Here is a 23854-nt window from a genome sequence, read left to right on the forward strand (position 1 = left end):
CAGTTCGATGGCCTATTTGACCCTTATTCCTAAAAATAAATATTTCAAAAATGCATAGCTATGACATGTGGCAGAAATGTTGAATTAACTAGTGCAATAGCAATTTTAAAAGGAAATACCCTTACTGGATAGTACCCTAACATAGTTTTTGCAACAGAAAACCCTATTAATTGGCGTGATACATTATTCCTCTTGTTGCCACTTCTGCTAGAAATAAATTTTTGATTTGATCTAGTCCCGTGGTGTGCTTCATTGCAATTTTAGTGCCCTGTCACAGTGCACATTCAAAAATAGAACCAAATCCTCCTTCCCAAAAAAGACAATGATAATACGTATAATTTTTCATTTGTGTTGAATATATACTGTAAATTAATTAGGTGTACCGTTTTTTTAATGCCCAATGCGTGATTTTAATTAATTGACCAAAGTTCATGTTATATTTTATATTGTATTTTTTTTAATACACTCTAACATGCATATTCATAGTATATATTAACAATTATGTCAATTTTGATTGGGATGATGTTCGAACCTAAAACTTTTCTTATGAAAAATCAATAAGTAAGTTAATAATAAATGAATAATAAATAATTAACAGAATATTCCGTTACTAAAGTTTACACTGACGAATACAAGAATATTTAAGAAAAGTAAATGATATAATAGAGGGTAAAATAGGAAAAATAATTTAAAAAAATACTAAAATCAAAATAATATGAATCATTCATTTCAATCAACAATTACACCAACATTTTTTATTTTTGGGTCTAACTTTATTGGCTCTTATTAGATTTGTGTTTGTAGATGTAGAATTTTAGATGGTAGATATCTTATGAAGTTTTCAAGAAATTCGTTGAGATTTTAGTTTGTACAGCAAAAATCACTCAAAATTAAATCTTTTTTTCTTGAAAGTTACTGGTTCTATTACATTGTAGTATCTGTTCATATATTTTCTCAACCTACTGAAACACAAAGAACCAATAACGCCTCCACTGAGGCCCGAACTCATAATCTTCCAAATGGAAGTCCAACCCAGATACCATTAGACCACATAGTCCTGGTCAAATCTTCTGTATTTAAATACACTTCAATACTGCAAAAAATTTCAGAAATGTGAGGTTAGGTTTGGAATAATTTGAAATATTAGAGCCATGAGAGATGGAGAGAGATCTAGAAAATGTCTTTTCAGTAAAAAACGAAAAGATTTTTTTGTTAAAATATTTTTTTTAATTCACCATAATTAGTATTTTCATTGACTTTATTTATCTTGAATAATTAAACACTATAATAATTCTTGAAAATCATTTTACAAATTCCTAAAAAAAATCTTAAATTCGTCTATACATACGAATTAATTAAAATATTTAAACAATTAGTATTAAACAAAAATTGAAATAAAGAGATTCATTCAACCCAATCCCTAGACAATGAGAGGATTGAAGAGAACATCCTGAATCACCCATTAAAAAAAGGTGCAAAATCACTACTAACTAAAGACCAAAGTAGAGTCTTTAAGAGGGATCCATTGTCTTATTTTTGACTACTTGCTTTTAGATAATTATATTATATATTTATGTATTGAAGAATACAATAATGTTGTCAAAGTGAAACCACTTTATCAACATTCAAGAGTTTTAATCACGTGCCACCACGTTCCATTTGTATTAGAGCAAATCCATTACTATTGATTTTTTCACAAATTTTTAGGAGCCAAGTAGGGAGAAAGAAGGGTGAGGAACAAAAGAAAAAAAAAAGAATTGTCAAACAAAGTAAATAAAAAAAAATGCTTTAGTTAACGCGCCCGCGTGTGCAGTTGGGTGAGCTTTGTGCATAACACGCACAGGTAATGATTTTTTTTTTATATTATATTCTCTTCCTAGGTCTCACAAAAGATCATATCTTAGCTTGCAAATTAATTTTAATCACTCTACTCTCTCCTCTCTCCTCTCTTTCATGTCATCTTCTCTCTCATCCAAGCAAGCATAATAACAAAGAAAAAAAACCCTAATGGGATTGCTCTTAGGCTATCCTTATTCCTGCAATACTCCTTCACTTTAAAAAAATGGGTCACACTTCCACATCATCAAATTTGCAATTCTTTCACTATATTCACAATTACAAAATTTTATGTTCATAATTTTCAGTGTTCATATTCCCAATTGTTGAACTCTGTATTCACAAATCACTGAACTATATGTTCATAATTTGATAACTATACACTTTAGAAATTATGATTTATAGTATAGAAATTATGAATCTATAGTATAACAATTATGAATCTATAGTATAGAAATTATGAATTTATAGTTTAGAAATTATGAATCTATAGTATAGAAATTATGAATTTATAGTATAGAAATTATGGATTTATAGTATAAAAATTATGGATTCAATTCCGTGTGCACCTTGCATGGTGCATACAATTGCACAGCATAACGCTCCCCCCCCCCCCCCCCCCCCCCCCCCTTGCTCTTTACTTGGGTTGTGGATTCTAGGGCCCTGGATCATGGACTCTTCTTGGACCACTTGGGTCATCTTCTTGAGCCTCAGACTTTGAACTCTCGGAGCCTAAATCTATATTCTTAAGTCATTTCCAATATCTTTGTAAACACAAAAAAATCAAAATTGTATATATATAAAATCGGGTTACAGTGTGTATAATTTAAAATGCGGTTACAAAATCTCTGTGTAGTCTTCTGATTCTTCAGTAAACACTTCAAAGGCTTTGCTAAAGGGCCTCCGAAATTCAAGTGGCGTAAGGGCCTCTGGGTTCAAATGGCTTGATCTTCAGCTAGAGATGTCAACTTCAAAATTAATGTCAAGATAGAACTCTACAGAGCTTCAATTCAATGTCTTCAACTTTTCAAGTGTCTTCAATGTCTTCAAGATGTGATTTAAAGAATGAAGTGGAAGTCAGTTAGTCACATGGGTGAAGTTTGGGAAGAATTAATGACCAGAGATCAAGTCTCACCAGCGGCAGTGTGGGAGCAACCTCTTAAAGTGAGAGATAAACAAACGTCTAGCCTCTGTGTTCAGCTGAGTTACCATAATTTACATCCTCATAAATACTCTATTGGGCTGGAGTTGGAAATTCAACATTTTAGGGAGGAGAATGAAGTGGAAGCTCTATTTATAGTGGAACTTGTAACTTCCATCCCTCAACAAACTCTCATTCTTACCATAATGAAGTATAGGTTTAAGATTGTATTATATTTGAATTTAATTATAAATATTAAATTTAAATATAATATAACTAAATAATTTGACTAAATCTTTATCAAATAATTAAATTAATTTAAATAACATAGCCTAAATTAATTTAATTAATTGATGTATAGACTTGAATAACTAAATTAAAATGTAGTCAAATTATGTCAAAATTTTCATGTCTACTATCTCCATCAATACCCATCCTGCAATATTTGCTCAATAACCAACGGAAACCTCTCCACAATCCATAAGCCCCTATAATGGCATAGGGAAACATTGGTACAATATGAATATATGATAGTCTATTTTGCTCCGACAGACATGATCTACATGAACTAACCATTCTTTTCTGAGGAGGCCCTAACTGTAAGAGACACATTTAAGTCCGTATCATATTCAAATTAAATCACATTCGCACCGGTCCGGCCTAATTAAGGGACAAAGTGCTGACCAGATTGATTTTTCTATACGAGAGGGGGTTTGAGCTCCCAACCTCTCTAAGGGATAAGAGTACACAGTCACTCACGCTAACCAAGCTGGTTCAGATGGTACTTTATTAATTAATGATATAAATTATTTTCATTATAAAAATTACTAATACTTCTGTCATATCGCAAGTTAAATGTATTGGTAATTGATTGAAATACCTACACATTTCTGTATTTACCTATAAATTTTTTCTCAATAAATTTAATTTTTCTTATAATACTATTTTCATTCATATTAACTCTTCTTTAAACCTTATTTCTTTAACAAATTTGTTTGTTTGTTTTTTTTTTTTTTTTTTTTTTTTTTTTTTTTTTTTTTTTTTTTTTTTTGTAATGTTCAAATTCAATCACTTATCGCCTGTGAATTCCAATACAATGATATTCAAGTTATAATTATTTATCTATTTTCAATCATATTAACTCTTTTTAAATGTCAATGACTTTGTGGTCTAGTGACATGAATCTATGCTTCAATAGGTTTGAGATTTGAGAAAATAGATATGAAAAATACTACATTGTAACAGACTTAGTAGTACTAAAAAAAAAAAAAAAACTATTTTTAAACATTATTTCTTTAACAAATGTGTGTGTTTTTTTGTTTTGTTTTTGTTTTTTTTGAAATTTTCAAATTTGATCACTCATCACCTTTGTATTCCAATACAATAAGATTTGAGTTATAATTATTTTGTTATAACTTTCTAGGGTGTCGATTACTACCAAAATTAAGAATATCAAGTATAGTTATAACATAACTTTGATTAAATCCTTAGTGCAAGCATTCTACAAACTTTCTCCCTCTACGTTAGGGTTCTCTCTCGTTTTTTCTCCCGTAACTAGGGTTTTGTATGCGTAGCAGGCTACGGCGGAGGTCGCGCATGATCGGCAAGCTTCACGTCTTGTGAACAGCAGGCGTCTAGACGACGGGCATGGCAGCAACGGAGGCGGAGATAGCGGGGCTATCGAGCAGATGGGCCGAAATCGAGTTAGAAGACGAGGACGCCGGTGTTGAGGCGCCGGCGGTCGACAGTGGCGCAGCGGCGGCAGCGGAATCTTGGGTGGTGGTTGGCCGGTTTCTGACTCAACGGTTAATCAAGGTTGAGTACATGCGACAGGTTATGGCCTCGGCATGGAAACCGGTAAGTGGTGTGCATATCACGGAGCTCCAACCGAATCTGTTTCAATTTGTTTTCCATCACATAACGGATGTCCGGAGGGTTATGGATGAGGGACCGTGGTCCTTCGAGAATTGTACGCTGCTCTGTAGGGAGGTGAGGAATGGTCAATTGCCGGAGGATATGGTGCTTGATACAGTGGATTTATGGGTGCAGGTGTACAACCTGCCGGTTGGTTATAATACGGTGCCGGTACTTGAACAGACAGGGAATTTTCTGGGAAAATTCTTAAAGATTGATGAGAGGCAGATGAAGGGGCCACCCAAAACTTTCTACCGAATTAGGGTTTGTATGTCTGTGGATAAGCCCCTGAAGAGGAGGATGAAATTGATTCGCCGGGACAAGACTTGGGGGTGGGTGAATTTCAAATATGAGAGACTACATACTTTTTGCTTTTTCTATGGACTTTTGAGGCACTCGGAAAAGTTCTGCTTGAAAGCTAGAAACTCGACGTTGACTGCTGAACAATATCCTTATGGGGTGTGGATGCGAGCTGGGCAGGCAAGAGGACCACGGCCAGTCGGTGAATCATGGCTACTAACCGAGGATGAGCCACCGATCCGCCTGGAACCTGTGAGGGTGGCGCCGGAAAAACCGGTAGGGGTACAGGGCCGTGAGGAGGAGGAGGAGGAGGGAGTAACGGCATTGGCTAAGCGTCGCAGGCAGGATAGTAGACAGCTGGCAGATACGGATACTAGTATGACAGATAGCTCAAAAAACTTGCATCAGGCGGGCTCTGGTTCCCAGACCCGCCCACAACAATGAGTACTCTGAGTTGGAACTGTCGTGGCTTGGGCAATCCGCGGACAGTTCGTGCAGTTGTGGACATGGTGTCCAAGAAGAAGCCGGATTTTGTATTTTTGATGGAAACGAAAGTAGCACGAATACATGCAGAACGAGTTCGCGTTAAAATTGGTTACGAGGGTCTGTTTTATGTTAATAATACAGGCCGCAGTGGTGGATTGGCATTACTTTGGAGGAAGAACAATACTGCAAGATTACTGGGTTACTCGAAGACACACATTGATGTGGAGGTGAGTATAAGTGGTTTTCCAAACTGGAGAATGACTTGTTACTATGGCTATCCAGAACGAACATGGAGGACTGAGTCATGGGATCTATTGAAACAGTTGGCAACACAATCTGAGCTACCCTGGGTTGTGATTGGCGACTTTAATGATCTCTTGTACCAGTATGAGAAGAGGGGAGGAAATCCACACCTGAACAGTCTGTTATGTGGCTTTGGAGAGACTATGGATCAGTGTGGTTTGGCACAGTTACCAATGAGTGGTAATCAGTTCACATGGCAAACGGGCAAAGGCATTCCTGGATGGATTCAGGAAAAATTGGATAAGGTACTGGTCACTAACCGCTGGAGGGATATTGTGAATGGGGCCACAGTTGCAAATCAATGGACTAGACGGTCTGACCACTCAGCTATCTTCATGGGGATTCGGCAATATGGGGGTGGGAGGGCTGGGGGCCGAAGGTTTCGTTTTGAGATGGCGTGGCTCTATGATGAGGGATGTAGAGCGGTAGTGGCTGAGTCATGGGAGGAGGGAAGAGATAGGGGAGCACAAGGCTGTATTGCACACTGTGGGAACCGGTTAACCCGATGGGGGGGGGGGGGGGGACCGGTACCATAAGTTCAGGGAAAAGATTGAGCAGCTCCGGAGGAGGCAGGATCAACTCAAGGGATGTATTGATCATGCATCCCTGGAGGAGTATAACCGATTGGAAGCGGATCTATGCCGAGTGGAGATGCAGGAGGATGCATACCGGAAGCAGAGAGCCAAACAGCACTGGCTCAAGGATGCGGATGCCAACACGAAGTTTTATCACAGGTATGCCTCGAACCGAAGGAATAAGAATACTCTAGTTAAAATTATGAATGATAGTGGTGAATGGATGGAAGGGGATGATATGGCGGGTGTAGTTCTGGATTATTTTAAACGCATTTTTACAACTAATAATCCTGTAAGCGGTGATCTGATCTATAACAATGTTACGCCACGAGTCACTCGGGCACAGAATGAGGTATTAATGCGACCCTTTGAGGTTGGTGAGGTGAAAGATGCTCTGTTTGAAATGTATCCCGATAAGGCGCCAGGGCCGGATGGGATGAACCCGGGCTTTTATCAAAGTTTTTGGGATATTGTAGGAGGGGATATCTCGGCTTTTGTTGTAGACTGTCTGAATACAAACTCATTGCCACCAGGTTTGAATAATACCGATGTTGTATTAATTCCTAAGAAAGATGTCCCTGAACAGGTCACTGATTTGAGACCAATAGCGCTTAGTAATGTCATTTATAGAATTATGGCCAAAATGATAACCCGGAGGATGAAACCCCTAATGGATAGTATTATATCTGAATCCCAGAGTGCTTTTATACCAGGCAGGTTGATAACGGATAATATTTTGATTGCCTCAGAGGTAGGCCATTATTTGAACAGGAAACAGTGTGGTGTGGTTGGTTGGGGTGCCTTAAAATTAGATATGGCAAAAGCTTATGATCGGATGGAATGGCCATTTTTAAAAGGCATGATGATGGCACTCGGGTTTAATGACAAGTGGATTGAACTTATTATGACGTGTGTTACGAAGGTGTCCTATAATTTCCTGGTAAATGGGACACGGAGTGACTCACTAATACCAACCAGGGGTTTAAGACAGGGGGATCCATTATCGTCCTACCTGTTTATAATCTGTGCTGAAGGTCTCTCTATGTTATTACAACAGGCACAAGAAAGGAGTTTAATACATGGATGCAAAGTAGCAAGGGGTGCTCCGCCTATCTCCCATCTCTTCTTTGCTGATGATAGCTTATTATTTTTTAAAGCAACTGTGCAGGAGGCAAATGAAATTAAAGGATGTCTGGCTCTATATGAAAGTATGTCTGGGCAAGCTGTTAATTACCATAAATCCAGTATATGCTACAGTAAGAATACAACAGAGGAGATCAAGGAAAATGTGGCACAAGTTTTGGGTGTGGTTCAGGCTCCTAACTTTGGAAAGTACCTTGGATTGCCATCATTCATTGGAAGGAATAAGAAAGCTGCATTTGCTTATATAGAGGACAAAATCAGACAGAGAATAGGATATTGGAACAAGAAACTATTATCGCAGGCAGGAAAAGAAATCTTATTGAAAAGTGTGGCTCAGGCTATGCCTACCTTCTCAATGAGTGTTTTCTTGTTACCTACTAATATCTTTATGGCTATTGAGCGGTTGATGAATAGATATTGGTGGGGCTCAGGGACTGACTAGAAAATCCATTGGAAAGCCTGGGATAAGTTATGTATACCCAAGAAGTATGGTGGATTGGGTTTTAAAGACCTAAGAGCGTTCAATGTGGCACTGTTGGGAAAGCAAGCTTGGAGGCTATTGACCAATACAGACTCTTTGGTTTCTAAAGTTTATAAGGCCAGATATTATCCTAACCAGTCTTTTACTGATGCAATTCTAGGAAACAATCCAAGTCACTGTTGGCGGAGCATTATGACGGCGAAGAGTTTAATTTGCAGTGGGGTGAGAAGACGAATTGGGAACGGAGATTCTACCTTTGTGTGGGGACACCCGTGGTTGCAAGATAAAGATGACCCCATGATCCAGACAGAAATGCCACCTCAACTGAGTAATGCCAGAGTAATCAACTTAATTAACCAAGATACAGGCACTTGGGATTATGGTTTACTTACGGATATTTTTGAGCCTGGTGATGTGAGTAGGATTCTAAAAATACCAGTATCCCCAAGCTATGATGACATGTGGTATTGGCATGGAAACCCCAAAGGCAATTACACGGTTAAACATGGATATAGGTGTATGGTGGGAAATTATGAAAATATTGCAAATGTGGGATTTGCAAAGTGGCTCACATTGTGGAAACAGAAAATACCACCAAAATGGAAAACCTTGCTATGGAGGGCTTTGAGTGATATTCTTCCTACTACCCAAAACTTGCTTATAAGGAGGGTGGAGATTGATCCGGTGTGTGCCATGTGTGGAGTTGTAAATGAAGATATTATGCATACATTGGTTTCGTGTGACTATACGAAGACCATTTGGGCACTATCTAACCTTCCATCTACAAATATTGTGACAAATATTTTTTATGAATGGTTTAGTGAAATGTTAAATGTTCTAGATTCTGATGGTATTGCCTACGCAGCTGCAATTATTTATCATGTATGGAGAGCTCGGAATGGTGCGGTTTGGGATGCATGTTTGCCCAGACCACGACGAGTGCTCGCCGCGGCCCAGGCCGAAGTTACGGCATGGCGTCATGCCCATGCACCAAGAACGGACCCGAGTCCCGTGATGCCAGCCACGGCAGTGCAGCCCACTGCCCGCAGAACCGAAACCGGAACAGCCCAGCATGCCGCACCCAGTCACACTCCGACGCAGCCACCACCATCCAAGTGCTATGTCGATGCTGGATATCGACACACGGACAACACAGCAACGGTTGGAGTGGTAATACTGGGACCGGGTGGTCAATTTATCTCAGCATACTCCGCACCTTTACCACATTGTTTTTCACCACTCATGGCGGAGGCTTATGCTTTTAAGGAGGTTCTTTCTTGGCTACGCGAGCGTGGAGAGCAAAATATGGAGCTTTATACAGATTGCCAGGTACTGCAGACTTACTTAACGACACCACAGCTGCTGACAAGATCGTATGTTGGCTACGCAATTGATGGATGCAAGAATCATTTATCTACTTTTAATTATTGTTATGTTAACTTCATACCTAGATCGCAGAATATTTTAGCACATAGTTTAGCTACTACAGCTTTCTAGTATGACACAGCTATGTATTGGGATACTATCCCACCGGACGCTATTTCAGCTTATCTATGAATACAACCCATTGGTTGACCTTCAAAAAAAAGTATAGTTATAACATAGTCAATAATATTTATGGGTACCATGATTATTATAATCTAGAACACCATTGCATGAGTGGCAAATTATATCGTGCACCAAGGTGCACAATGTATTATGCGCCTTAAGAGTTTATGTGTATTACGTTAAAAGTTTATGTATATTATGTTAAAAGTTCATTTGTATTATGTATTATGTTATTTATGTATATTCTACTATATAATTATGTACATATAAAATATGGGATTTTTAAAACGCACAATGTATTGTGCGCTCTGGTGCACGATATAAGCATATAACAATTGTGCAATTTGTGCATGAGTTAGTAGGGCTTTATGTTCAAAGAGGCCCAATCAATTAAATACAGTGTGCTGGTGCCCTGCTGGTTCATGACACCAAAAGTTGAAAGAATTCTATCTTGTGTATGCGTGAGATTTGTGTTCTTTGGGGTAAGAGATTTGTGTTCTTTATGTAAATTGTTCAATGAATACACACAAGTTTTGGTTAATCATCAGGGAAGGAGCAATCCACTGGATTTTTTTTTTTTTTTTTTTTTGAGAGGGCAATCCACAGAATTTTTACTATTCTGATTTGGACTGTTTTATCAAATTATGATTAGAATTAATTACATTGAATTTGTTAGCATTAGTCAAAAGATATAACTATTATCATCACATTGTTCGAGACAGAAATGTGGTCTTGACTTTTAAGGACTTTATCGACATCCGCCCAATAATTCCCGTCATTGGTACTAGACATAGCTCCTTTACCGGTCATGGCCAATAGAATTGATATAGATTATAGTACTAATCTATAGAAATAATTATATTCCATGTGTGATAAAAATATACAAATAAATTTAAAAAATGAGAAAGGAATGTAATTAAAGTGTTGAGTGAATAAGTGAATACATAACAAGTTCTGATCAATTATCAGGGAATAGTTCTTCCTTGAGCGAAGGAGCAATCCACTGGATTTGAATATACGTCATTTCCCAAAGATCATCATCTTCCTTCTGCACAAGAATCTCTTTCTCTTTCATGGTGGACACCATTTTCTTGAGCAATTCCGGGATGTTATCCTGCAATCTGGACTCCCCATACTCTCCCAGATCAGCCTTCATACAAGTATCCATCCTCCTCAAAACCCCCATCCAAAACCCCCTGAAATCTGGGCTCTCAGAGATCAGCTTCAAGTACTGCAGATAAACTCCCGTCAGCATCTCCATGGACAGCTTCAGAGTCCCCTCCATCCCGCGCGTCTCCCTCTCCGCGTTCTCCCGCTTCGAGTACTCCAGCATCTTCTCGTGCAGGTCGTCCACCATGGCGAAGATCACGAGCTTGAAGCAGTTGACGATGTTGGAGGGCGTGAACCCCAGCTCCTCCGCCAGGGCGAAGCTCTTCTGCAGGGAGATCACGGCGTGGTTCCTGATCTCTTCTCTTCTTGACAAGCTCGTCTTCCTGAACGCCTCCCCTAGCTTCACGAAACACGACACCGTGAAATTGGGAGACGTGAGCGCTTTGTTTTCCTCCGACGAGGAGGACGCGGCGCCGGGATCGCTGTACCCACTTTTGAACCAGTTCACCAGTAAAGTAACGGTGTTGGACATCAAATCCATGATTTTTATGTTCTTCTCCAGTGGGCTGTTCTTGAGGGCGACAAACCCGAAAGCAGTTTCAATGCAGAAAGGGTAATTTAATCTGGAAATGTGAGCGCCGTCGGACATTAGGTTGATCACGGCCTCCACTTTCTGCTCGTACATGTCGGGGTGGCGCCCCGTGATGGACAACAAATGTAGGACTGTTTTCCATCCTAGAATGGTTTGCAGATTCGCAGGATACTCATTCAGGATTATGGTTACTGAGTGTACTATGAACTCAGAACATGTGTCAAGGATTTCCTTTTCGATTTTCCACATCAGATTTATGGACTTGAAGATGAGTTCCTCGGGGGCTCTGTCAGCGTGGAATGAAGATAGGAGTTTGAGACAGATCTTCATGAGAGAAACAATGGCTTTTTCTGCAAATGGGATGGGAGAGAAGAGAGGATACTGGGCAACATCTAGGAGGTATTCATGGTAGTAAGGCCAAAATGAAGGGAGTCTATGAATGTTGGATGAAGCAACGGCGACAATCAAATCCCAGCAAAACCCCACAGTTTCTTCCTCTTCAATTGCAGTACTGAATTTCTGGCCTTTCCCTGCTGCAGAATATATAAGTGAACGCCCCAGATTCTGGACAGTATCTTCCGGGAGAGATGAACTGGAGTTGAAGATGCTTCCTATGCGGCACTGGCTGATGATCTTTAAGTTGTTCTCGAATTCGCTAACCCCCATGTTTAGAGAATCTTCCACATTATCCATTGACAAGAACTGTGAAAATCTCCCAGCTACCCCGCAGGGGTGGCGCTTACGCCCGAATTTGAAGTCCTGGGTGGTGGTTGAAAGAGACGATGAAGCAGACCTTTCATGGCGGCCGCCACGATCAGAGGGCGAAACCTCGGGCTCAAACATGGATTGTGGGAGAAGTTTTAGCTTCTTGAGCTTCAATAGGCAGTCCACGATCGTCCTCCATCCTCCTCTGATGAAGTTCTTGAAGTTATTGGCTATGGTGAAAACCGCGAGAGTGGCCATCCTGGGCTTCATGTCGTTGCTGAAAGCGTATAGTGTTTCTTCTGCAGACGCGTAAGGGTTTAAGAGTGTGGTGAATTTGCAGAAAGTACAGACGAGCTCATCCAGGGTGTCGTCTAGGCCATACTGACATATTCTGGCAATGGAGAATAGTGCTTCTATGCATTCATGGAGGACTTCTTCTTCATCCGCCTGTTCAAAGATGGCTGCCAAGGTAGCAACTGAAGGGCCTGCAATGGAAGCGAACAGATCCCTGCCCAGACGGCGATCGAAATCGCACATTATGTAGGGATTCATATGCTTGGATCGGTTGATTAGCTGAATCCATTGATTCGGGTTCATTTCTTGAGGAGCTGCAGCAGAATCAAAGAGGATTGCATTTGCAGAAATGGACTGGAAAAGCTCAAAGAGGTACTCCCTGGGGAGATCTTGACCGGCATTGATTGCTCTGTTATTTCTAATGAACTCATCTTCTGTCATCTTCTTCTTCACCTGGGGATTATGCTGATCAGTGTTGAGCATGATGACAGAATAACACAGGATAAAAACCGCATCTTTACTGTAAAATATTTCCGAGGATTGTTGCTCGTAGAATCTCTCAGCAAATGCTTCAAGAACCCTCTGAATCTTCTGGGATTCTCCGGGCAGCCTGAAAGATTCCAGGTAAGTTCTGAGGGCATTGTCCAGTACCATTCCAGTGTACTCAAACGTGTCAGTGAACTCTTTGAGGACTTTAAGGTGGAAATCATCAGGATCTCCAAGGTAATCTCCAATGGCGGTTTTGTCCAGCTTTGGTGTGTATCTAAAGAACATAGCATAAGCTTTGGGATCAGAAGTTGAGACCAAACCTGAGTGTTTCAAATACTCCATCCCCTTCTTCTCGTCCCGATTGAAATGGTCACCAGCAATCAAGATCTTCCTTTTCTGTGCCTTCCTCACCCTAACAAAATCAATCCAAGAATCCAAATCTTCATTATCCTCTCTCACCCTCTCCTCCCAGAAAGGTCTATACTCAGAAATCTCGACGGGATAGGGGCCGGAAGGGGTGGTGTCGCCTTCCCTGTCGATGTTTTCTGCGATGTTGTGGATGATGGTTGATAGGCCTTCGAAGGATTGGAGCTGCAAACTGGTGAGAGATCCACCTGAAGGGTATGCGTGCCTGCACAGCAGCTTTCCTGCGTCCTCAAAAATACTCCGAAAACTGGGATCGCAGTCGTAGTTCACGTAGGCTTCCACCACGAATGTGGGCTGCCGGCAGAAGTTTATCAGCCCTTCCACCGCCACTTCTTGCCGTGCCAATGTGTTGGTTGCACCCGCCACTTTGAATAACACAAATGAGAAGAACGCTTCCAGTTGAAGCCGAACCGACCTGGAAATAGGGACAATTCAAGTAACCATAATGTTACAAGTTTAACTTTTAACCTGGATAGTCTATAGGTCTTTTTAGTTATGACTGGTCAGCTATTAACAATTTAAATTGATTTATAGTGTGTTCCTTTGCTGACTACTAGCCAAAGCAGCCTATTAATCTTCTTGATTTGATCAGATCAGCTATGAATAACTTAAGCTTATGTACTTTCCTTTGCTATTTAGGGTTACAGTACTCCACAAAAAATTACAGTTTGACTCCCCATCGGAGCAGTCTATTGACATTTTTGACTTGAGAATGTCAGTTATGGACAATCAAGCTCGGCTGTTGGATTATTTCATTATGATCATTTGTCGATTAAGGTCACAAGACAGGACAGATTTGCCTCACAGCCAAGTTGGTCATTCACATAATTTCCCGTAGAGTTCATTCTCAAAATGGTCCTTCGACTATGACTTTTTCTTAAATTGATTCTTTGACTTTTAATTGCACCCAAAGTGGTCCTCCGACTATTAAATTTTAAGCAAAAATGGTCCTCTGTTAGATTTGATGTTAAGTGGGTGTTAAGATGAAAGGTAAAAATGACATTTTATATTGTTTGTTCTTTAGAGCTATGATCTCGATTACTTCCCCAAATTAGTGAAAAGATTTTCTCCAAATTAAAGAATATAAACCTAGCTAATTGTGATTTTCCCCTTCTTCCCCCCGATTCCCATAATAGGAAAATTCCAACCAAATTGATGAGTAACTGTTTGATTACAACTTAGACTCACTATAGGTTAGTTATACTGTATATATACATCCTTAGATAGTAGTTGCAGGTTTTGTTATATATACATAGAGTGAAAGAAAGAAAAAATTGTAGGGTGAATATGAGGTTAAATTATTACCTGCGAAGGAAGTGATAGATGTTCAAGACAGTGCTGCAAATCATGGATAAAACGAGGGGCCTGGAGCAGGAGCCGTAGTGAATGAGGTGGTGGAAGAGGTCGTCCTGGATCATCCTCAACAGCTTGGGGTGCATGCCGATGCTGTCGCCGCTCAACTCGATGGCCGAGTTGATCAAAACCAGGGAGAAAAGCTGAATGCTCTCATCGGCGGTTTGGTACGTCACCCCCTCGGATTCCACCACTTCCACCACGTTCAACAACGAGCACAGGAAATGGAAGATGTCAACCGCCGCCCGGATCCCGTAGCCGGAATCGTCCAGCCCGCTGTCCTCCGTGTCCGACTCCGAATTCTCCCAGTCCGTCACCTCCACCTCCGGCAGCCGCGAGTACACTATGTGGACCAGCTCGTGCATTGTGAATCTCGCGCTGCGTTGCAGCAAATCGCCGCGGTTCGCCGATTGCTGCACCACCTGGAAGCACGAGTTCACGACGGTGCAAACCGCCTGGTCCGTCAGCCAAATCGACGCCGGGTGCGCCATGATCGCCGTCAACACCTACCCAAAATGTGACTTTCATTCATTGAGTACAGTGCTTATAAATTGATTGAAAAAGATAATTTTATAACCAATTAAATGATGTCACAGATGAATTGAAAGGATATCTAGCATTACTCAATAAGAAACATAGAAAAATGTAGAATCTCTTGTCCCTTAAGAGAGGTCAGGAGTTCTGGTCAGTATTTTGTCTTTTAATTAGACCAGTCCAAATCAAACAAAGATTAATCTGAGTACGATGCAGTTTAAATGTGCACAGTTAGGGTCTTAGAACACCTTGTAGTCTGACAAAAGAAAAAAAAAATGTAGAATTTTGATATGTGTGTATAAGGATTTGTAGTCGTACAAAGATCTCTTAGACCTGCAATATCTTCATCATAACAGCGTCTTCGGAGGTGGGGTCGGTCTTCTCGAGGCGGCAGCTGGTGATGGCGGCGACGGAGGCGTTTATGGCCTCCCTGGCGCCGGGGGTTTTGTGGTCAAAGATTTGGAGCTTGAGGATCTTGAAGATGGAGGAGAGCGCCAGGCCGGTGGCGGCGGCGGGGATCTCGCCGTGCTGGATGACATCAAGAAACGGCAAGAGGTAGAGCGAGGGGTCGAGGTAGCGCCATTCTTGCTGGGGATTGAAGATGAGAGCTCGGAGGGATTTCAGGGACTGGGAGATCGGGGTGTCGTAGCATTCCTCCGTCGCGAAGTAGTGGTTCCCGTCGGAGGATCGCCGGAGCACGGCCAGAACCACGCCCACCTCCGTGTTTAGCATGCATGAGATTCCCAGCTCTTTTCTCCTTAGTCTCGTCATGCTTCAATTCCTCGTACGTAAGGCTTCACACTTTGGAAGTGAAAAAACAAGTTTATTTGTTATGTTCCAAAATCGGTTGATGTCAGATTCAGTCGGTGTGTGGGAATGACGGTTTCACCCCTGCCTGAGGGCCACAAATTTAATTGTGAACAAAGGAATTAGTATTAGATTGGAGGGTACAAATGGAATTAAAATTTAAGTTAAAGTCTTTAATTTAATTAGAGACACCAGTTAGCCCCCAAGTTATAGCCGAAAACAATGGGAAATCATGTTGTTATGGAAATATTCAACTCTAATTTTAACCATACAAAAACCTATTTCTAATAAGTACACAAAAGCTATAAACCTTCTAACATAAGGCAAATGTGGCTCTGTGTTTCTTTACTCTGACTTGACCCAAATCAGAGTGGATCCCATCCAAAAAAATTATTATTTTTTGATTGAAATTCTAGCATTAGTTGGCCAGAAAATACGATATGACTAAATGTGATACAAATTATAAATCAGACACCTAATTTGAAAATATTAATAGTCATATAATATAATCACTCGAGAGATCTACTTCATGCCAATAAAAAAACAGCTTTTGTCTAACATGGAATCTGAACACTGCAATGGATACTAAACATATTATTACATCAAAATCCCCTGTCCTGTCCTGTCATAGGTTTGGTTGTTCTTAGGAGATGGATTGTCACAGCCACGGAGAGTTATAGACAGGAGTGGCAATAGTCTTCACTTGAAGATACTTAGAAAGGCTTTCCATTCCCATTTCTCTATCGAATCCACTCATTTTGTAGCCACCCAATGGGGCATCTGAGTCGAACGCAAAATAGCAATTGATCCATATGACGCCCGATTTCACTGACCGCGACACCGTGTTGGCAATGTTCAAGTTGTTCGTCATGATCCCGGCTGCTAATCCGTACTTTGACGAATTCGCCCTCTCGATCACCTCCTCCACGCTCCTGCATTTCACCCGAGATTCGTGTCATTATATATAAACTCATTTCTTTCTCACTAAAAAGGCATAAAAATTGCACTAGTCTTACTTGAACTTCAGTATAGACATAACAGGTCCAAAAATTTCTTCCTTGGCAATGATCATGTCATCCTGCACAAGACCGGTCAGGTCAGGATTATACCTTTTTAGTTGAGACAGAACACATCGTTTAATTTGATAACAGAATCGGAATTCGTGTGGGGATTATATTCACCGTGACATCTGCGAATATGGTGGGCTCGATGAAGTATCCTTTCCTATCCAATGGCTTCCCACCGGCTAACAAGGTTGCGCCTTCCCTCTTGCCATGTTCAATGTATGACAGTACCCTCTCGTACTGCATTTTGCTAACCTGCGACGAGTGGATTATATTAATGGAGTTTAAGGAAATTAAACTGTGCTAGCTAACTGCTAAGATAGAGATGATAGGGTTTTTAATTTCGAGTTAATTGAATTCATGTATGTATATACTTGGGGTCCCTGCTGAACATTTGGATCAAAAGGATCTCCAACCACTTTGGCTTTTGCTTTCTCCGCCACTTTCTCCACAAATTTATCATAAATCCCCTCCTGGACAAACACACGAGAGCCCGCCACGCATATCTCGCCCTGGAAGTGTTAAAAACACGAAAAATCGGTTGGATTCAATCTTTCAGTACAGTGTTTGTTTGAGTGTTTGACTCGATTCAAATTAGTTATCTTTTTTTTTTAAGGTTACGTTTAGGGTTTACCTTGTTAAATGTGGAAGCTGCTAGAGCAAGACCAGCAATTTGATCAACATCCACATCGTCGAAAACTATGAAAGGCGACTTCCCACCGAGCTCCAATGAGACAGGTTTTAAGTTGCTAGCAGCTGCAGCCTGCATGATCAAGCGCCCTACTTCTGTCGACCCTGTAAAAGAAACCTGCAGAAAAAAAAAAAAAAAAAAACAAGAAAATTAACCTTGTTAGTTTTTAGCAGGTGTACGATGTTGTTTTATACTACATTTGTTAATCAATCTTACCTTATCAATGTCCATGTGAGAGCTAATAGCAGCGCCAGCCGTGCGCCCAAACCCTGTCACAATGTTCAGCACTCCATCAGGGACCCCTGCCTGTTACAAAACAATATAATCAACCCATTATATTCAACATAATAAATGTGCAGTTTAATTATCGGCTTAAAATTTTTGCTTACGAGTTTAGAAAGATGAGCATAAAACAGGGCGGACAGATTGGTCTGTTCAGCTGGCTTGACAATCATGGTACAACCAGCGGCCAGTGCAGGAGCAACCTTAAGCGAGAACATCTGAGCGGGAAAATTCCAAGGAATTATGTGTCCGACCACACCTATTGGTTCGAGCAATGTGTAACCTTGGAAGCCGCGCGACATCTTCAGTGTCGTGCCGTGGATTTTGTCAGCGGCGCCCGCGTAGTACCGGATATCCCTCGCCGCCGATGGGACATCTATGTACTTCCCTTCGGTGAACAGCTTCCCAGCCTCAAGTGCATCCAGGGCTGCTATTTCATCCACATTTTCCTCAATTAAGTTCGCTAATTTCAGCATTATCCTTTGTCTCTCCTGGTGATTAGTCCAACAATATAATCAAATGTTTATTATTGCAAATGTGAATCATAATTAAATGGAATTGTGAACGATATTAATCATTGTTCTTTACACGAGATAAAACAGAAATGTGTAATCTAATTATCAATATGTCATTTAATTTAGTGTCAAAGTCACGTTCTGACAAGACATGACTTATGATTTTATGCTACTACCTAACTAGTTGTGACCAATAAATAACTGGATGGGTGGCAGTGATGACTAGCCTTCCATGGAAGAAAGAAACCTAACCCAGTCTATGCAATTAAGGATATGGGGGCCATCACATTCATAATAGCAAGATGATGATTGCCCAGTTTGGTCACTACACCATAAAAGTTCCTTGTGTAACAAGCTAGATATATCAGGTATTCAAACTTCAAATGTACATGCATTTCTGGGTAAATCCCGTCTTGTGATCTTAATCAGCAAAGGATCAGATAAGCCAGTCTATGTTGCCAAAAACCATATTAAATCAAGATGGTCAATAGGTCACTTCCACTAGAAGTCGAGCTTATAACCTTGTCGTTCTCGCTAAAAGTCAAATTTACAGTATTATGATTACGAAATCAACAATCTGACTAATTTAGCTGGACTGTCCTCTATACTTTTGAATGGCTGCTAAGTTCAATCTAGTCTAGAATGTTTAAAACTAAGAAGCAAAAAACCTCAGTGCCATGTTTGAATAGGTAAAATTGATTGGTGTGGCTTTGTTTGGAAAGAAGGAAGCTGCCTATAGATTCATCATTGACTAATACTTTAATTGGAGATTTAAAAAAAAAAAAAAAATTAACAGTAAATCAATTAATAAAAAGGAATATGAAAAAAATAATAATTAAAAGATTAAATTTCTTGCCATTTTTATTTATTACTTTTCCTTCTCTTCTCTTTCTTTTAAGAAATTAAAATTTTTTAAACTTATTTTATATTTCCTCTATATTCCACCATACAAACTCAGCGAGCAGTACGTCTTCATCAGAGTAGTTAATGCTCGACTAAATCACTAATTTCCAAAAGGTTATTTTCTTCCACAAAAAGTGGTACGAATTCCATATAAGAAAACAACTTTTATGTAGCTCTTTCTATTATTATTATTATTAGTAGAGGAAATTTCAATTTTAGTCCTATGAACTTTTAGGGGTCCTGTTAATTTCAGACTCTGACTTTTAAAAGTGTCAATTTAGTATCTTAACTATATAATTTTTGTCAATTTTGGCCACTCTGGCCAAATTGTCGGTCAAATTTTAATAGTTAATATAATAAGAGTATTTTGATCATTTCATGTCTCTTTTCTTCTTCGCAGGCGAGTCCATTCCCAGACTCAAGAAGGAAATAAATAACAAATTTCTTATGTGATTTCAAATTCTCTCGTACATTCCTGAACACAAACACTTTTCACCACCACTAATTGGTCAAAGTTCCTTAATGACTTCTCACATTTTCAGTTGGATTTGAGCCATCATTCTACTATTAGAAGCGAGACTTTATTGATGAATTGTATAATTAGAGTGGTCAATTTAAAATCAATCAATTTAAATGATGCATTTGAAAAGAAAATTGTGGCTCAAAAGACGTTTCGTATTACAATTTTCTCGACCGCTATGCGTATGAAACAGGAAAACTATTACATCATTAACAACAATACAACTATTCTAAAGATATGCTAAAAAGAAAGGAATCTTTTTTTGGAAAAAAAGGGGCAACTTTTGGACCCCAAAACATCGTTTCAATTATATGGATAAATAAAAGACCAAATTTGAATTTTCAAAAAAAAAAAAAAAACACAAATTTGATGTTGTATATAACTCTATTTTTGGTGAGGATGAAAACAAATCACGGTCACTACTCGATGAGTCGATGATGTATACAAAGTAAATTTTACTAATGTGTAATAATTAATAAATCACACATTAGAGGTAAATTGTACAAGAAAAATTCGATGTCACGAATATGATCGATAAAGTGTTTTAAAAAATTAAATTTGTATTTAATTTAAGACAGTATTATTTTCAAATGTCACAAACTTGAACAACATGCAAACAACGACAGAAACATAAACAATTGATAAGGTTAATTAATTTTTCATTACTAGCCAATCCACTTAAGATGTTGGCATTAACAATTAAAAACTTAAATTGAATAATAATAAGATGTAATTTAATAACTATATTATATAATGTATAAATGGTTGAAATAAAGATTAATTAGTGCTATGAAACCGGGTCTCATTATCAATGTGTCTTTATAACATTTAGATCTTAGCAATCTTACTAGTCAAACAATTATACCTTATTTCCTTCTTTAATTTTATTTATGTTTGTATTTCTAATTGCCTTGGTCGGCCAAACGTTAATCACACACCAACGGTCCAACACATATCACGTTCTTCCTAGTTCCTAGTATGCAGTAAAAGAGTTCAATTTGAATTTTGTTTTCAAATGAATGCAACACATGTACACTAATTTTAGATTTAATATAATATATCCCGTCAAAGTAGTTGGACAATTCATTTGGTAATTTCAAGATTTTAAATTTGATTCTATATGGAGACTTTCTTAAATTTAACTGATCAGCTATGAGATACTTAAACTAGTTACCTCATTGTAGTCCTTTATAAGTTAGAGTTATGATGTGAATTTTTCTGTAAATCGGAGGTTTAATAGTTATATACAAATGGCCCGTTTGGTTCACGGAATAGTCCAGGAATAGCATAGCATTCCCAGTAATAGGCCTATTACTAGGGCCCCTGGTATTAGCATATTACTGAACGCTCAGCAATAGAGTTTAGAATCTATTTTCTTTTTTACCCATTTATTTAACCTAATTTTTTTTATCTTATATATAAATTTATCCTATTTCACCACCGTCATTGCCACCACCACCATCACCGCCGCCGCCGCCGCCACCACCACCACCATCGTCGCCGCCGCCACCACCACCATCGCCACAACCGTCTCCGCCCCCACCATTACCACCGCCGCCACCACCACTACCACCCCAGCACCAGCACCACCACCGCCATCGCTACTACCATCGTCGTCGTCGCCGCCACCACCACCACCGCCACCAGAATCACCACCCAGCAGCACCACCGCCACAACCACCACCGCCGCCGCCACAACAGTCACCGCCCCCACCACCACTGCCACAACCGTCATCGTCAACCATCACTGTCACCACCACCACCGTCGCCCCCACCACTGCCACCGCCACCACAACCACTACCACCACCGTCGCCACCACCACCACCACCACCGCCACCATCACATATTTTTATAAAGGTATTTATGCCTTTTAAAACATATTTCATTTCTATTCCTTAAATCAACCAAACACTGTAATATAATTCATAAAGTCTATTCCTTCTGCGAACCAAACAATAAAATACAATTCCTATTTTATTCCTTGCCTATTCCATTCCTTATGGAATAGCATTCCTATTACTTCAAAATTCATTCCGTGAACCAAACGTGCTGTAAGTTTTTCCGTATCAATTTTCTCATTTTTTAAAAAAATTTAAGATTTAAAAGATAAATTTATATTTCATTAACGATAGACGTCGGAATTACGTAAGTTCTTTAGAATGAGTTTGAAAGAGTCAAAAAAAAAAAAAAAAAGGAATTGATAACGGAAGGCATTTATCAGAGGATATTAATTTAACTTTTAACCTTTAAAAATTACAAAAAAAAAAAAGAGAAAAAATTAATAATTGTTCACTTGTTCAGGGTGCATAAAATCATCTAATGTGAAACGAGTATTATTTTCCATCGAAAATATAATACTTTTTTTTTATATATAAATAAATAAGTATTCAATTTTCACTAATACTTTTCCGAGAACAGGTGATACTTTCAATAAAAATGTAATGTGTTTGACTCATAAAAAAATTATAATATTTAAGTATTCCATATTTAATATGTACACAAGATTTTGGGAATAAGTAATTAATAACCAACATGCAACTATGATCGAAGTCAAAATAACTATGTAAATTAAAATTAAACATAAAAAAGTCAAAAATTAAAATTGCAATTTAATTGTATATGGTCAAAAAAGGGAAAAGAAGGACATACTGCTCCGGAAAGACGAGGCCAGGGGCCATGGTCAAAGGCTTCACGGGCTGCCTTAACGGCCAAGTCAACGTCTTCTTTGTCCCCTTCCGCCACTCTCGCGATTACCTCGCCGGTACTCGGATCTACGGTCTCGAATGTCCGGCCTGCAATTTTTTTCATTTATTTAATCAAATTAATATAATTATATCATTTTTATATTTATGGACCTATGCTACGTACTTACGTAGTACGTACCCCAATATTTTCATTTTTATTTAAAAACTTAATTAAATACACATTATTAAACATTAAATTTTTAATTTACATAAAAGTCTGTCATTGTTTTACGAGATTATGCGGTAAATAAGGCTCAATTTGTGATTTTAGTTGGGCAGGGGCAGAACAGTAAACTCAACAGATAAAGCACGATTCAACAGGAAGAAGGGGCTAAATTTTGCAAATTTTGGCAACCTTAAACCTTATTAGCTTGTCTGCAGTGATGTTTTGATCGGTTCAATAATCATCAAAGTTTCAACAGCATCGTACTCTTCGAAACTGTTGAACTTTCCGAAATCATAATTTTGATTTTTAAAAAATTGCGATTAAGAAGAAACTGCAGGAAGGAGGAATCGAGCGATGATGAAAATCTGAAACAGAAAAACAAAAACCTGAAACAGAGTCGACAAAATCTCCATTGATGAAGAGCTTGGTGAACTTAATCTTAGGAATCTTCACACGATGTTCTGCATCTCCATTGGACTGAGCCGGTGCCATCTCTCTTTCTCTCTCTCTCTCTCTGAAAATGTGTTTTTTTTTTTTTTTTTTCTGCAATGGCTACTTGAAGGCTACTGGTAGCACATGCAACCCGGGTTATAAATAGCCTCAGCCCGAGTTGGAATTTCTGAAATCTAAAGCAGTCTCCGTCAACAAAATTTTTTATTTTTATTTTTGCTATTTAATGCAATAATTTTATTTTTTTCTTTTATTTATATAAAACCAATAATAAAGGGCGGCAAAAATTAACCATAATTTGACGTAAATCCAAGGCTGGGTTTTGACTTCTGTGGATACAGTGACAACAAAATATAACGTGCGGATATTACTATAATCGTAGACGGTGGCCTTGTGGCAGTTGTGGGCACGGATATTACTATAATCCATATAGATATTAATTACCTACATTTAAATAAAAATTTACGATTAATGTTATTAC

General features: G+C 39.1%; 4 protein-coding genes across 4 annotated transcripts; 2 read left to right on the forward strand and 2 right to left on the reverse strand.

The window, feature by feature from the left end:
* Positions 1-4624: 4624 nt before the first annotated feature.
* On the forward strand, positions 4625-5635 carry LOC109147745. Its single transcript, XM_019295402.1, has one exon. It carries the CDS (start codon positions 4625-4627, stop codon positions 5633-5635), a length of 1011 nt encoding a protein of 336 aa, XP_019150947.1.
* Positions 5632-9676, forward strand: LOC109147746. Its single transcript, XM_019295403.1, has 3 exons — positions 5632-6454; positions 6612-8035; positions 8141-9676. The coding sequence occupies exons 1-3, from the start codon at positions 5632-5634 to the stop codon at positions 9674-9676; spliced, it is 3783 nt and encodes a 1260-aa protein (XP_019150948.1).
* A 1009-nt stretch (positions 9677-10685) lies between these two features.
* Positions 10686-16001, reverse strand: LOC109147747 (ARF guanine-nucleotide exchange factor GNL2). Its single transcript, XM_019295404.1, has 3 exons — positions 15564-16001; positions 14649-15202; positions 10686-13758 (listed from the first exon to the last, which is right to left on the reverse strand). Exons 1-3 carry the CDS (start codon positions 15999-16001, stop codon positions 10686-10688), a joined length of 4065 nt encoding a protein of 1354 aa, XP_019150949.1.
* A 531-nt stretch (positions 16002-16532) lies between these two features.
* LOC109148250 (aldehyde dehydrogenase family 2 member C4-like) lies at positions 16533-23495 on the reverse strand. The gene is made up of 9 exons (XM_019296125.1): positions 23310-23495; positions 22663-22805; positions 18182-18565; positions 18009-18098; positions 17736-17909; positions 17476-17613; positions 17219-17356; positions 17054-17115; positions 16533-16969 (listed from the first exon to the last, which is right to left on the reverse strand). The coding sequence occupies exons 1-9, from the start codon at positions 23413-23415 to the stop codon at positions 16696-16698; spliced, it is 1509 nt and encodes a 502-aa protein (XP_019151670.1). The 5' UTR covers positions 23416-23495; the 3' UTR covers positions 16533-16695.
* Positions 23496-23854: the final 359 nt, after the last annotated feature.

The sequence above is a fragment of the Ipomoea nil genome, unplaced genomic scaffold (genome assembly GCF_001879475.1).
Source record: "Ipomoea nil cultivar Tokyo-kokei standard unplaced genomic scaffold, Asagao_1.1 scaffold2036, whole genome shotgun sequence".
NCBI classification, from domain to species: Eukaryota; Viridiplantae; Streptophyta; class Magnoliopsida; order Solanales; family Convolvulaceae; genus Ipomoea; species Ipomoea nil.